Raw genomic sequence first — 16,359 nt, 5'->3', positions numbered from 1 at the left:
CTTTGTATTTTTGTAAGAAGGAAAGTCTCCTTCTCAAAAGTGTTCTTATCAGAAAAATGAATATTACATGCCCCTATCATTGTCTCTTCTTTCTATATATATCGGGCCTTTTTCTAGGAAACCTTAATAGTACAAATGGAGGGAATATTCACTAAAATATTTTCTTTTAGTAGCCAATCTTGATAAATTAGCCGTTACAAGTCATATCATCAACAGTCGATCTCGACCCCAACCCTTGCTAACATCTTGATTGCGATAACCATCGATATCTTGACCACGGCTCATGTCGGCACCTCGGCCATTGACCTCGCTACGTCTTGGACGAGCTAGACCGATAACTATTTTTAATGTCATATTACGCTAAATATACTGAAAACGGATTTTGGCCTATACAATAATAGCATTGATGCTTTTGTGTTTAATAATGGCTCGATGTTTAGAAAAGTTCCTTGCATATCTTGGAGATGATATCAATTTAATCACCATCATCCGCCTTTCCCTCCTTAAACAACTTCGTATAAGCTCGTGAGACCAAAGCATGTTTTGACAAGTGACCGTATGATATCTCCGGTGGATTTGCCTTAACAACTTCAAGAATCCGTAATGATCAGAAATTTATATACTGCTATTCATGTTATCTAAATATGCTTTTACTGGTGATTTTGAAAATTACTTCCTCCGTTTATTTTTACTTGTCCACAGATATACTTTGCACACCCCTTAAAAAATAATAAATAAAGTGCATAATTTATCATGATATTCATATTAATTTATGCATATTCTTAATGAATTTGAGAAAATAATTTAAAAATTTATTTTTAGAATACTGAACAAGTAAAAGTGAACGGAAGAAGTAATTATTAATAGTACCGGTGCTCTGGTTGGATTGCTGCTACCTAAATTTTCCACTGTGCTTTTGAGGTTGACATAAGCTGTTAACAATATAGTTATACGGGTATGTTGTTGTTAACAGAGGTGAGTTGTGAATCTGTGCAACTAGGGAACTAGGGTACTGTATATATTTAAGCCTTGTGATATTCATTTTCATCTTGTTAAAAGGCCTCTTTATCATTGTACTTTGCAGAGGCGGATTCAAAATTTAAATTTTATGGGTTTAATTTTAAAAATTTTAACATTGAACCCATTATATTTTTAAAGTTATGGGTTCAAATCTACTATTTTTGTAATTTTAATGAATTTTTACTTACAAATTTCTACTCCGCGTCGAAAGTTATGGGTTCAGTTGAACCCGTAGGTAATACATTGCATCCGCCTCTGGTACTTTGTATGAGAAAAGACCCAAAATAGTCCAGTATTTTTGGACTTTAACTCAAAATAATTCTATTTCTTTTACATTGAGCACTAATAATCCACATTCTTTAATAAAGTGGTGCATTTTTAGTCTCCATCACAACTTCTACTACTTTTTTAACGGAAAGAACCTCACATGCCAACATATGAGATTTATTTCCTTAGAAAACAAATACTACCACACTATTAATCTTGTCGAGTTACTCTTTAGTTTGAAAAAGTGTACAGTAATGGCAGATCGAAGACGTTTCAAGTGATCATTTAGTAGGTGTTGCATTCTTGAGTTTCATGCTCTTCCTCTTATTGAACTAGCATTTAACTGTAAAAATCCTAAATTATTTTATCAAGAATTTCATTGATGTATATAGCCTTTTAACAACCTTAATTCCTTATGTACACTGGTAAATCTTGGAGATGGTAATCAGAAGCTACCTTGAATGAACTATATCATACCCCTTCCCCTTCTCGTGAGAGCTTTGCAACTTGCAAGCTGGGAACTGCTATTTGTCTAGTTTAGATTTTATATTTATTATAGGTACCGTGTGCAAAATCCTCGTTATTCTTTTTATTTATTGGGAAATTTTCTTCTTAGTTATCAACTTCAAAAGATAACAAGAATCAGATAAGATGCAATTCCATACAACTCACTGAAAGTTTCCTATATTTAATTTATAATATCATGATCAGAAGAAAAAATGCACAACTTCAACTACACACATTACCATACATTAGACAAATTGATTGAGCATGACTTATGCAGCAGGGTTTTGACTATTTGGTTAAGAATGTGTTTTGATCGGGTTCTTGCTCAACAAAAAGAATTCTTGCTCAACAAAAAGAATAATTTTTCTTTTCTAAGAAATTAAATCTCATATGGGCATGTGAGGTTCTTTTCGTTAAAAAACTAACAGAAGTTTGATGGGAGACTAAAAATGTACCACTTTATTAAAAAGAATTAGGATTATTTTGAGTTAAAATCCAAAAGATACTGAACTATTTTGGGCCTTTTCTCTGCTTTGTATGCTCGAATTCATTCTGACTCAACAAAACATCTAAATATCTGGCTCCATAAATCGGTGCACTCAATGAAGGAAATTACGAGCTGTGAGATAGCTACCCTACTCCAAGTTTGTCAGGAGTTTCATCCAGACGATAAAGCTTTCGTCTGAATGTGATTTCCAACAAAATCAATAATAGAACTAGATTGGCTTTCTCAAAATTGCCTTAAACACACAGAGCCTTAAATAGCAGCACGACTTTTGACAACAATATATGGAGTAGAAACAACAAGAGCTCAGTAAAATCTCTTGGAAGGGTATAGTGCGTACGCAGAAACGCAAACACACTTTGGACAATCTTGAAGCACAAACAAGTTGCTGCAGGAATCACAAAAAATGAAAACAGAGAGCAAAAGATAGCAGGAATCACAAAAAATAAAACACATTAACAATCAAGATAAGATTGTTCAAGACTAAAACTAAAAACAAAGCCAAAAGAAACAAGTACTATTACAAACAGACAAGAAACATAATACTTGTATAAGCATAGCAAGTAGTCTTCCAAAAGAAATATTACAAAAGCCTGAAGTTTGAAGAGCACTATTACATCACATAGCCAAAAGAACATCAACTGGAAGTTGTGGTTTTGGCTTCATTCATATTTCAAAGTTCACAATAGCATTTCAAATTAATCCTCCTGAGCTTCCTCCTCTTCATCCTCATAATAGTCTCCCTCCTCATCAGCAGTGGCATCTTGGTACTGCTGATACTCTGAAACCAGATCATTCATGTTACTTTCAGCCTCAGTAAACTCCATCTCGTCCATTCCCTCACCAGTGTACCAATGCAAGAAAGCCTTTCTCCTGAACATAGCAGTAAACTGTTCGCTCACACGCCTAAACATCTCCTGAATTGATGTCGAGTTCCCAATGAATGTCGACGCCATCTTAAGTCCAGTAGGTGGGATATCACAAACAGTTGATTTCACATTGTTCGGGATCCACTCAACAAAGTAGGAAGAGTTCTTGTTCTGCACATTGAGCATTTGCTCATCAACCTCTTTTGTGCTCATTTTTCCCCTGAACATAGCAGATGCAGTTAAATATCTTCCATGGCGAGGGTCAGCTGCGCACATCATGTTCTTAGAGTCCCACATTTGCTGTGTTAGCTCGGGAACTGTCAAAGCTCTGTACTGCTGAGAACCACGGGAAGTCAAAGGCGCAAATCCAACCATAAAGAAGTGGAGCCTTGGGAATGGGATCAAATTCACAGCTAACTTCCTTAAATCAGAGTTCAACTGCCCAGGGAAACGCAAGCAGCACGTGACACCAGACATTGTGGCTGATATCAAATGATTTAGATCTCCAACTGTTCCATCAAGCAATAAGAAAATAGTTAATAAAAGCACAAAACAATAACGTATATACTAGTAAATACATGAGAAAGGGCAAATCAAGATGCCAAAAGATCTTACAGCTTGGGGTGGTGAGCTTTAAAGTTCTGAAGCAAATGTCATATAAAGCCTCATTGTCAAGGACCATACATTCATCTGCATTTTCAACTAGTTGATGAACAGACAGAGTAGCATTGTAAGGTTCGACAACAGTGTCAGAAACCTTTGGGGAAGGAAAAACTGAGAACGTAAGCATCATTCGGTCTGGGTATTCCTCTCTGATTTTGGAAATCAAAAGGGTGCCCATACCCGACCCTGTTCCTCCACCCAATGAATGGCACACCTGAAATCCTGAAACAAACCAAAAAACAAACATGAATCAAAACCCAAAAACATGTAAATCTCTGAAAATTGTGAGATCCATAACACCAAAACACATGCATAACATCAAAATTTATCCGACTAAATACATTTAACCTTCAACTAATTAATATGTGCATTTTTTATCCATTTGCCTAAGAATTTCACAATGTACTAAAATTATTAACAGTTCCACCATTTAGTCACCGTTAAGTTGTATTATTCCCCCATATTTGAAGTCAATATAGTTTAAAAAAATAGTCTATATGTAACATTTCTTCTACATAAAGAGATCGAAAAGACACATTTTAATTAATTGAAGGTTAAATGTGCATATCATAAGGAGAAAAATTAAGCATTGAGGGACGGGTTGAGAAACAAACCTTGCAGGCAATCACAGTTTTCAGCTTCCTTACGAACGACATCAAGAACAGAATCAATTAATTCAGCGCCTTCAGTGTAATGACCTTTAGCCCAGTTATTACCAGCACCAGATTGGCCAAAAACAAAGTTATCAGGCCTAAAGATCTGACCATAAGGACCAGATCTGATACTGTCCATGGTACCAGGTTCCAGATCCATAAGAACAGCCCTAGGAACAAACCTTCCACAGGTTGCCTCATTGTAATAGACATTGATTCTCTCAAGTTGGAGATCTGCATCTCCGTCATATCGGCCGGTAGAATCAATGCCGTGTTCGGCACAAACTACTTCCCAAAACTTGGCACCGATTTGGTTGCCGCATTGTCCACCTTGAATGTGAAGGATTTCTCGCATTTTGAAAATAGGAGCGGAGAAAATGTACGGTGAGAAAGGAGAATAAGAGAGGAAAAGTAAGGGGATTAAAGAGAGGTATGTAGGGACAGAGAGGAGGTTGATATTTATAGTGAGATTTAAATTATTTTAGGGCTTGAGAGAGATGGGGTGGGGTGAGCGGCGGAGCCGGAGCTCCAGGCAACGGTTACTGAATCAACGGTCAGATTGAATTTGAAACTTGACACCTTGGAATCTGTGGAAAAGAATTTGAAATTTGAAATTTGTGGGGGACAGCTGGATAAGGTAAGGATTTTAGCACTGAAGGTCTACAACATATGGCATAAGGCATTACTGGTCCTTTTAGTTTAATCAAAGTACAATTGCATCCTTAACTTTTCATCTATGGATAGTTTTTCCTCTAATAATAGTTGCTCGCACCGAGTGTCTGTATCGCGCATAATAAAGGCAAGACACGTGGCTTATATGATTAGTTAATATATATATTTCACTTTAATGTATAATTATTATCATTAAATTGTTTAGTTCAATATAAAAATAAGACCGAACAAATAGAGGTGAATTTAAGATTTGAAATTTATGGATTCTACCGTAATCTCAAATAAATATACAATAATAATTGGGTGCATAGTTGGATATTTATAAATACTTAATGGACTTCTTGATAGAAATACAATGTCTACGCAAAAATTATTAGGTTCCCGGAAATCCAATAACAATACTCTAGATCCACTACTGCGAACAAATATATTTCATCGTTGTTCTATTATTGCCCCTTCCTAAGCCGATGATCTATTGGAAACAGTCTTTCTATTTTCATAAGGCACTACTGGATATGTTATTGTGTTATTGTTGTTGTTGGTGTTCTATTATTGCCCCCAAAGCACTATGTAATATCTTGATTATATGGCTCGTCATTAACAAAATCTTTGCAAAAGATTATACTCCCTTCTATTGAGCTATTATGATTGTTTTTCTTCCATGATATGCCAACTCATTTACAAGTGAAAACAATGGAGGTAAATAAAACAAGTTTTTTTCTCCGACAATGGACACTATAAGGAGTTTAAGCCCCTGATTGAAATATTCATAAAATGTTAGGAGCCTATCAGTTTTGAAATTTCTAAAAAACAGAGTCCGAATATTTTTTATCAATGTATTTTTCAAAATTTAACTCGAACGTATATTTTTCCAAAAACTCCAAAATATAAGTTTGCAAATTCAAAAAATCTCAGGAACTTCAAACAAACACTATTAAATACTCTTTTTCAGTTGCAACTTGCAACTTCGATTACTTATTTTTTTTTCAACTTCATTACTCATTTTAGTATTTTTGAAATCATAATTTTTTTCAATTAAATAGTAAGAGATAAAATTTACAGAGTATATATATATATATATATATATATATATATATATATATATATATATATATATATATATTCCAACTTCATTACTGAACAACCCAAAAGCACCCCCAAAACTCGATGTCACAAGTGTGAGCATCAACTAGGAAATACAGTAAAATAATACATTTGTCTGGGATACAATTAGACAGGAGTGTGTAAATAACTCGGATGGAGACTCTGTGCATACTGCGGACTCGTAACGTGGAATGCAACTCACCTAAGTCCCCGCAATAATCGCGCCTATGCGCCCACAAGTCCACTAGACATATATGCACCTACATAAAAATGTACAGCAAGTGTAGTATGAGTACGTAAATCAACGCATACCTAGTAAGTATCCAATCTAACCTCGAAGAAGTAGTGATAAGGGGCCAACTCCGATACTTACTATGGGCTATCAATAAAGTACCGATATTATAATTAAGCATGGATTGTATAGAACGACTGTAAACTCAATAATATAAAGTAAGTAAACAATTCTTTTGTTAATAGGAAATTTCCAAATTTATTTTTCGTCATTTAACATTTCGTATCTCAGGCCAAAGAAGCAATAACAATTATTATTAATTCCAAAGATTTATCATGCGCAAATCATGTCGAGGTTGTACGAACCGATCCAACATAAATATTTAAACTGTGCACTGCCGAGGGTCGAACGACGCAAACCATAGATGCATTTATCTGCTACCGAGGCATTCGGCCCGCTTCACAAAAGAAAAGTACTTTAAGAAACATAAAATTCTCAACAATAGTCAAGTGTCCCATTCACAACTTCAAGTAAGTGAAATTTAACCCTTTACGATTCTTTTAGCAAATTTCAATATGACTTAAGCAATTAAGTTATCAAGTAGGGGCAAACATTGTAAGTATAACATGATATGGGTCCTAGACCACCCGGACAATAGCATAATTAGTAGCTACGTACAGACTCCCGTCACCTCGTGCGTATGTAGCCCCCCCACAAATAGTAGCACATATTAATCAATTCACCTATGGGGTTAATTCCCTCTTACAAGGTTAGAAAAGAGACTTACCTCGCTCCGAAATTCCATTACCGGCTCCCAAGCCTTTTCAACAACTCAAACCGATGCCCAACGCTCCAAAACTAGTCAATAAATATACAAATCTATAAATATATACTATAATACTCATTACAATCCAATTTACAATAATTTCCAACTCCGCTCGAAAAGTCAATAAAAATCATCCTCGGGCCCACGTGCCCGGTTTCCAAAAACTTTTCGAAGGTAAACATTACCCATAATACCACAAACTCAAATATATAATGTACTAGTAAACTTGCCGCGCTTCGCGCGGTTGTTAAATAACATTAGTAGATTTATAGAACAATTATTTTTTAGATTAGTTATAAAATGAGAAGTTGATAGATTCTTTTAGAACTATATTTTTCGAACCATTCCTTAAATAGTACTATAAGCTATTAATAATGTAATTTATTTTATTTTTATGCATTTTGTAAATATTAGTGGGGGTTAGCAGTGCTAAATACGGACCCAATCCAAAATCTAAAACAGAGAACTGAAGTTTAACGACATGTCCATCAGATAAGTTAGATCTTTATGATTTATTCTAACAGTTTTATGATACACATGTATACTCTTTTGTCAATGACCTCTATCATACCACTCTTCAGAAAAATCCCAGATAACAAAGGAATTAGTTTCAATAGCTTAAAAGTCCCACAAAAATGTCAGATTATAATGGTTAGTAAAGGTGGTTATCAAGAAAGGAAAGTTATTTGCACAGTTAACATGCCGAGGCAGATTGTCTGATGGGCACAAAGTCCATTAGGTACTCTAACATAGAAATACTCGTGTAGACATGCTCATTCTTAAAATTTGAATAGTAATTAGGAACAATGAATGAGTAATGCAACATCACATTGCGTTAGCCTATCACGATAATGTATGCATTTCAACTTTCCCAAGGGGTGTCAATCCAAAATGCTACTAACAGAGCATGACATCCTTTTGTTAAGCAAATCATTGATTATTTTTTTAAATACGTACCATAGTTACATTATCCAAGCTGATATAGAAATACAAAGGCATCATAAGTTGGTAAGTGTCCTGATGGCCAATAATTCCAAGGTCTCATACCAACAAAACTAAATTTATATATTAGAACTACTCATAAAAAAGAAACACAAATCAAGTACATACGTAGAACAGAAAAGAAATAAGGAGAAAAGAGCATGAGTTGACTAATACCTTCTTGATTCTATCTATCATTGTCTAACATTTTGTGGCTAACAGCTTTTAGAAGTAAAAGATGGGGGAAAAAATCATTCTACAAGATAACAAATCACATGTTAATTTAATGAGATATTCTTCTTTATATAGAATTATTCCCCTCATTCTACATACTTTATTGCCATTTGAATGCTTTGAATTTTAAAGGACTGAATTAAACTTTTAATTTTTTCCCTCTTTAAATACATTTGAAACATTAAGAAATTATCTTGCAGTTCTCTTTCCAGTGAATTCATTGTGTTTGAGCTGCTCAAGTGCTTTTTTCAGCTGCTGAGACTGCAATATCGGATTTGGTCTTGTCATTCCAGCACCCTATATCAGATATTCCATATGATGAGAAAACCAATATCAATTGACAAAAATTAAAGAATTAGAGCAACAATATGCCAATAACAATTTGGTCTATCCACAGTTATATTGGTATTCCTCCTAAGCACATTAAATAGAAATACTAATCTTCAACTTGTTCTCCCGTATTTACTCATTGTCAATATTAATTAATGCAGGGGCTTCTTCCATTAGTTTGGCGGAAGCAAGCCAGCTCTTCCCTGGCTTTGAAGGAATTGCTTAGTTTCTGCTGCTTAATAATAAGGCCCTCTTTCAGAAAATTCAGTAAATTGTTCTATTCCTATGACAAAGATAAAAAAAGCCACGGAGCGCTGTAGGAAAAATTACGATTAATATTTTTATGACGTTGATCCTTAAGTCCAAGAATGATGAAATGGTTCTTACTTTAATTTTTGCATGATGGTGGTTGTGGTGTGTTGAAGGTTCTACTGACGACACAACTTCTTTACATTTGCTCCAAGTTCCTTGACCCTCTTCTTATGGTTTACATTCTCCACATGAGAAATTCCAGAAAAATAACAGTAATTTTTATACATTATCAACCTTCTGAGGTGTAACAGATAAAAAGTCACAAGCTATCCAACCCTTGTCATATCATTTTGAGTTGTTAGCAAGTGATCAGCAGCAGTGAGCTGCACGCGCAATGACATGGCATTGAATTAGTTTGAGTTGTCCTGTTTCCTCGACGTGGTACTTAAACTGATATATTTTAAGATGCATAAATTCTCTTATACTAACACTTGCCATATATAAAAACCCAGTATGACATAAACAGGTAGCTAAGAGGGCGACACTTGCTGCCAATAACGCCAAATTTATCTCCTAACATTAAAATTAAAATGTAGAATCCATATTACATAATAGGCAAAATAAGTCTCTCTAACAGTTGAAAGGCGTCACCAACAACAATAAAGCATTTTCCCTAAATGATTCATAAAATAACTAACACAAAAAGCAGACGAAAATAATACGTTAAGTATAAATGATGAACCAATAGAAGTTCCAAGAGTGTCTGTTATAGGCCCTTGTTTTGCCCTCGGCCACATCTCTATCACAAAGGTATAAATAATCAAAATATGAGAGGGAATAAGGAATTAATTAACATGATAAAAGAGAATAAGTTAAGTGTTTCACCAAAGTAGTTAAACACATACAAAAAGCACTTGAAATCAGAAAGCTTAAATGGGTAGATTAGCTTTGCTCAGAATATTGACTGAGAGAACCGAGATTTGATGTAGAGAGCGATTCCTGAAACCTGAAAAGAGGAAATAAGTGATTCGTTTGAGCAAATCAGTGAGACAAATTTGAACAACAAAGTTGCAAAATTTGACAAAGCACGGCATATTAGACCAATAAAGATAATGAATCAAATCTGCAAAAATAATTTGAACATCAAAAGACAGAGATGGAACTCTTAAATGAAAAAGGGAGAAGGGAAAAGGAAAAAGGAGGATAAGAAGATGTAGCAACAGAGAGGGAAGGTACTACCGGTTGAAAATTTGTGCTCTTACTCTGATTTTAAATGGAAAGAAAAGTCATTGACTATCAGTGGGAAGAAAATCGTGTCATCGGTTTCGAGAGAGGGTGGAGAAAAAGTCTGCTTTGAGTAATATATAATATTGGAAGGAAGTGATGACCCTTTATTCTGGCAGTTACGGGGTCTTTGACATGCGACTTTTGGAGTCTTTATTACAACACCGAACCGGCGTAAAAAAGAGGAGAAATACAAGAAAAAGGAGAAAAGAGATAAATAGAAATGCTGCTCATAGGAATTGCCACATCATTCTTTTAAGTCCCTCTTTTATATATATATATATATATATATATATATATATATATATATAGATTCTTAATTCCATTTCCAAAATCGTGGTCAAAATCCAAAAATGCTAATTTTCTAGGTTTTATACCAAAAATACCAATTTCTTCAAATATAAATGCTTAAATCCTTACATAGTCTATGTATTTAACTTATAATAAGTGGGAATAACTTACCTTGCCATAGATGACGAAAACTTCTACTTGAAACTCCTCAAAATCGCCCAACTAAGAAAGAATGAAAGAAAATGGGCCAAATCTCGTTCTTAAAGAATTCTTCTGCCCAGCGACATCTCGCACCTGCGGTCACTTGACCGCTTATGCGGTTCCGCAGGTGCGGCCAAAATACCGCTTTTGCGGTCCTCCTTCAGGCCCCTCATTTCCCGCATCTGCGGCCCGGCAGCGCTTCTGCGCCTTCGTTACTGCGTCTCTTCGTGCGCAGTCCCGCTTCTGCGGAACTTGACTGCATCTGCGGTCCCAGCCTCCCCCAGCGAATTCCGCTTCTCCGCCCCCTCTTGGCCACTTCTGCGGCTCCGCACCTGCGGCCAAAACCTGGCAGGTGCAATTATACCAGACACTAGGTGCCTCAGCATTCCCTAAGTCCAAAAATTGATCTGTTTACCATCTAGAATCTACCCGAGGCCCTCGGGACCTCAACCAATAATACTAACATGTCCCAAAATACATTACGAACTTAGTCGAGCCTTCAAATCACTTCAAACAGTGCTAAAATCATGAATCGAACCCCTAATTCGAGCTTAATGAACTTTAGAACTTCAAATTTCTACATTCGATGATGAAACTTATCAAATCATATCTGATTGACCTCAAATTTTGCACACAAGTCACATTTGACATTAAGGACCTACTATTGACCTCAAATTTTGCACACAAGTCACATTTGATATTAAGGACCTACTCCAACTTTCAAAATCGGAATCCGAACTCGATATCAAAAAAATTCACTCTCGGTCAAACTTCCCAAAAACCTTCAAATTCCAACTTCCGCCAAGTGTCCCCAAAATGACGTATAGACCTCCAAATCTACATTTGGACGCGCTCCTAAGACCAGAATCACCGTACGGAGCTATTTCCAGGCTCGAAATCCCAAACGGACACTGATAGAATTAAGATACACTTCAACCCAAATTTATGAAATCACTCCAAAATGCCAACTTCCCACAATAGGCGCTGAAACGCTCTCGGGTCATCCAAAACCTGATACGGACATACGCCTAAGTCTAAAATCATCATACGAACCTATTGGAACTTTCAAATTCCGATTTCGAGGTTATTTACTCAAAAGTCAAACATTAGTTAATTCCTCCAACCTAAAGCTTCTGAAATTAGAATTTTCTTTCTAAATCAACTCCGAACTTCCCGAATTTTAATTCCGACCACACGTATAAGTCATAATACTTGAAGTGAAGCCACTCATGGTCTCATACCGCTGAACGACGTGTTAGAGCTCAAAACGACCGGTCGGGTCGTTACATTCTCTCCCACTTAAACATATGTTCGTCTTCGAACGTGTTAAGAACTGCTCCGGAATTTGCCGAAATCATTGATCAACACCTCGTGCACCTACTCGACCACAACCCAGTTGAGCACATTAGCTTAAGCAAGTCCGAAGATCCTCCCTTTTATTTAGTCAAATAAGCCTTAGAGCCAAATTCCAACATCCAGAATTCTCCATCGGCCTGTTTTCAACATACGAACACCGCATCAGTCACTGCACATTGTACCAAGACATGATTGTATACCTGTTCTGAATTCATATCATGCGCCGCATAATTCATATGACCATAATAACATCCTCTGACAACAATAGCCATATTCTACGAATCTGATGCCCACAACACACCTCATGACACATATAAGTCATGTTCCAACTCTTGCAATACTGCTACGACGAAAAAGATATGTAGAAGTTCATAACCAACCGCCGAGTCACAAATCATTGAGTCTCTCCTCCTGACAAGAACCATTACCCCATCGTGAACCAAATAACAATATTTTCTCTTTACTATGCCTTATATACATCCGATCGCACTGATCCCAGGTCCAATAATCTCGTCTCTCCCAGTACAAGCCACTCAGGCAATAAGCTATCTCAGACACTGCCAAAGGTCTCATATGATACAACAACGTGCCAAAAAGCTACCAACTCTAATGTGATACATAAGGAAATCGAACCCTGGAAGGAACTACTCAACCCACGTAACTAATTAAACAACTGAAAAGATATCATGAACCTTCCTTGGAACATGAGAAACAAGACACACCAGAATAGATATGGGGAACTGTACTCAACATCACACTGTTGCGGCATGCAACCTGATCCCCATATGATATCGTTGCGGCGTGCAACCCTATCCAACCATGATACCATTGCGGCGTGCAACCCGATCCAACCATGACACCATTGTGGCGTGCAACCCGATCCAACCACGATATCATGGCGGCGTGCCACCCGATCCAAACAAATTACCCGTGGTTGCGTACCACCCGATCCACACATAATAATCTATAAGGAAATACTTACCGAGCTAGAATTCTCATACTTGCAAAATACCGAATGTCGACCACAAGCACGCCAAGTACATAATGCCATCCATGGGAGACAGATAGCGCCATACGTTACAAAACTTAAGCACGACTAAGGTGAAATAAATGACCTGCATCTCGAGAGCCATCCTGCTCATATAACACTGCAAGCTACACGGGACCATAACACATGCGCGAATAATCAAGTCATCTCACAACCCACATGGCACAATAAAGTATTACATGGAATAGGTGACGACAGAAATAACATCCAAGGCCCGAAGACTTCTCTGTAAATAACGCTATGCTGAAATGAACACATCCGGCCTGATATAGAGCTCATATTCACATTTAGGTCCATCCACAGACCTCCTGCCGATTCTGATCGTACAACACTGGGCTAATAACCTAATAAGGATCCATAATACCCCCATTTTCCCATGACACACAAGAACAACTGTCAAACCTGGAATAAACTTCCACAGTTCACAACCAAATGAATAGAGCGCTTTTCAGGCATAATTTCTCACATTAGCGATATGACCATAATCTCCATACTTGGTTTCAATCTTTAACAATCAAGTGACTAACATGTTACGCTCATACAAATCTCCCCCGTGGGCCTCGCTCCCACGATCTTCGCTCAGGTAGCAAAGTCTGCTCATCCATACCACCAACCGTTCTAATTCTGTAAAGCGAATCAAAAATAATTCGCAAGTCAATACACAAAGCCTCTTCCACAGAATACCATTCTCAGGTTACATTAAAGAAAATGACAGTTTACTCTGAACATCTGAATTCACCCCTACTCATCCGAGCTCGTGACATTCTATCAACACTGAACCGCAACCTTGACCTTCAACTTTCAGTTCCCATGCCGCTCACTGCATCTATCATGCCGCTACGCGATAATACACATGTTCACCATAACCCTCGAACTACTAGTGGGATAACCACTTCATTGGCTAGAAACCTTTCACTTAGCTCGTTACGTGAGAACCAATGCAACACGTAATTGAATTCTCAACCCATAGAAAATACAAACCTCAAGTCGTGATCTAAGCCGCCATAACTCTTCCGGGATCCATTTACACAACAAAGCCATTCGAATCAAATACCTCCCAAATCAACCAAGTGGCAGTGGTGCTCAAGCCCAAGTGTACAACCACAAACTACATGTATAACTTCACGCTAAAGAAACTGATCATTGCCATAACCATGCTAATTCAACCGTTACTAACTGACCCAGCTTCTTCCAATTTATTCTCTACTTGCCTTAGAAATAATAATAATAATAGCTTCATTCAAACGTAACGAACCAAATCCGCACTCGTCCTGAGTGACCCCATTTCATGAGACCACATTATCTCAAAACCCAGGAACCATCTCATACACTCCTTGTGTGCACGTTCGCATCTTCAGCTGGTACACCTATTTTGATAATTTCTTAATGAATCCGAAGTTATTTTCTCTCATTCCTCTAATGCTACACCACAGACCGAAGATAACATAGAACACTCCAAACCCCTTTCATAATTCGCTGCAAAAGCTCGATACTTAACCATACTACAGACTCAAAATCCTTAGGCACCGCACTTTAACTTTTGAATCCACTAGGACCGTTGTTGAGAGTCACCCACTCCGACCTGGACCCGAATATAATCAACTCTAAAGCTCTACTAGCACATGAACACTCTCTCAAAGAATCACCCGGCTGAATCACTTTCCTTGTACATCACATCTACACGAAGCATAAACTCTAAGTCTTCCCAAAGCCTGAACATGAATTGATAAGGCCAAATATAACATACATTTCCCAAATCCTTTGCTCAAATTACCACTGATGTTTTCTTTCCTTAGTCGTAATAACCCACCAATATGCTGATAACCAGAAACCTTACAAGTAGACAACCATGCAATCCAATCGTAGACGGTGGGGCTCTCCCACTTAGCTTGGAGCTACAATTACATAACCCTGGATACCTCCAAGATTCCTTCTTCCTCATTGACGCGATCTCGCACAATCGACCCGCCAAATTCCTTAAAATCTTCCTGTTAACCATTTCATGAACGCTCTGAATCACTAGCCACATTCATAGGTTCGACCTTTTACTGGATAGCCAATCGAATTCTTCGTAGAAGCTTCGTCAACACCGCGCAATAGCTAACTTGCTCCTAGGAAATAATTCGCCTGTGGAAATTCCATGCCGACACCTTCCAACGACGCTGTGCTGAGTACAATTACTACGAAATCAATAAACCATCCTAGCACGTGTTTATTCACCAGTTGTACAAATCCGTTCACTCCCCATTGACATCAACTACAGGTGCGACAATACATTCCAACCAGAAGTCATATTGCATTCCTCTTCATATCAAGCAACTCATTTCTGTCGTATCCAATCTTCCTTAGTATAGTAGCCAATATTCCAAATTAAGTCCGTAGACCTAGTCACTGTCCACTATGATTCCCAAATTGCCCTAAACTTCTCTTCAGGCATGTAGCTATCCTACCACAGAACCCATATGTTGCTATGCCACTCTCCCACTTTGGTTAAACCCTCTCCTTTAGGCAACTTCCCGACTTCCATTTTTCATACTTAACCTACTAGTAATTCAACCACCGTGAGACTCCCTTTCGCCATGTCCTTCCTCATCCTTCGCTGCCCAATTATTGCCTTAAATCAAAATCCATCTCTGTAGCACTTGGATCAATAGATCGCTACCAACTTTAAACCTCTCCGAAGATCATCTTTCTCGAACTATCAACAATAGGAACATCGATTCGATTCTGAATCACTGCCCCAAAGGCGAATTGAAGAAGACCATAACACCGGTGAACTTAAAACCTTCAACAAGGACAATGACGCCACATTACAGATAAAAATTCCACCATGCTCGAAAATACCAAGTCTCGTTACTCCATCAACCCAAACCTGAACATTCATAGTTCGATTGCCTTTCCTCCGCTGGAAATAAAACACTGAACCTCTGAATCACGCACTGAGAAGAACCTCCTCTCAAGTCAATCACTACCCCGACACATAGGCAAACATCCTACCATTACATCATATTGTGCGATAACAAATTACAAACATCATGACAACCTGTACATAGCCTCAAAACCA

At 37.4% G+C, this 16,359-nt stretch overlaps 1 protein-coding gene and 1 long non-coding RNA gene across 5 annotated transcripts; both read right to left on the bottom strand.

The window, feature by feature from the left end:
• Window positions 1-2,735: 2,735 nt before the first annotated feature.
• LOC104119284 (tubulin beta-2 chain) lies at window positions 2,736-4,921 on the bottom strand. Its single transcript, XM_009630741.4, has 3 exons — window positions 4,446-4,921; window positions 3,784-4,053; window positions 2,736-3,677 (listed from the first exon to the last, which is right to left on the bottom strand). The coding sequence occupies exons 1-3, from the start codon at window positions 4,837-4,839 to the stop codon at window positions 2,998-3,000; spliced, it is 1,344 nt and encodes a 447-aa protein (XP_009629036.1). The 5' UTR covers window positions 4,840-4,921; the 3' UTR covers window positions 2,736-2,997.
• A 3,632-nt stretch (window positions 4,922-8,553) lies between these two features.
• Window positions 8,554-10,532, bottom strand: LOC104119286 (uncharacterized). 4 transcript variants are annotated; one of them, XR_011413732.1, is made up of 4 exons: window positions 10,355-10,515; window positions 9,640-10,121; window positions 9,251-9,559; window positions 8,554-8,830 (listed from the first exon to the last, which is right to left on the bottom strand). It is a non-coding gene; the product is annotated as an uncharacterized lncRNA (long non-coding RNA). The 4 variants fall into 4 exon arrangements; XR_001973845.3 differs by having other exon boundaries at window positions 9,251-9,357; window positions 9,451-10,121; window positions 10,355-10,512; XR_004503171.2 differs by having other exon boundaries at window positions 9,251-10,121; window positions 10,378-10,532.
• Between the last annotated feature and the right edge of the window lie 5,827 nt (window positions 10,533-16,359).

This window comes from Nicotiana tomentosiformis, chromosome 2 (genome assembly GCF_000390325.3).
Source record: "Nicotiana tomentosiformis chromosome 2, ASM39032v3, whole genome shotgun sequence".
Classification (NCBI taxonomy): domain Eukaryota; kingdom Viridiplantae; phylum Streptophyta; class Magnoliopsida; order Solanales; family Solanaceae; genus Nicotiana; species Nicotiana tomentosiformis.
This window is presented reverse-complemented; position numbering and strand designations above follow the sequence as displayed.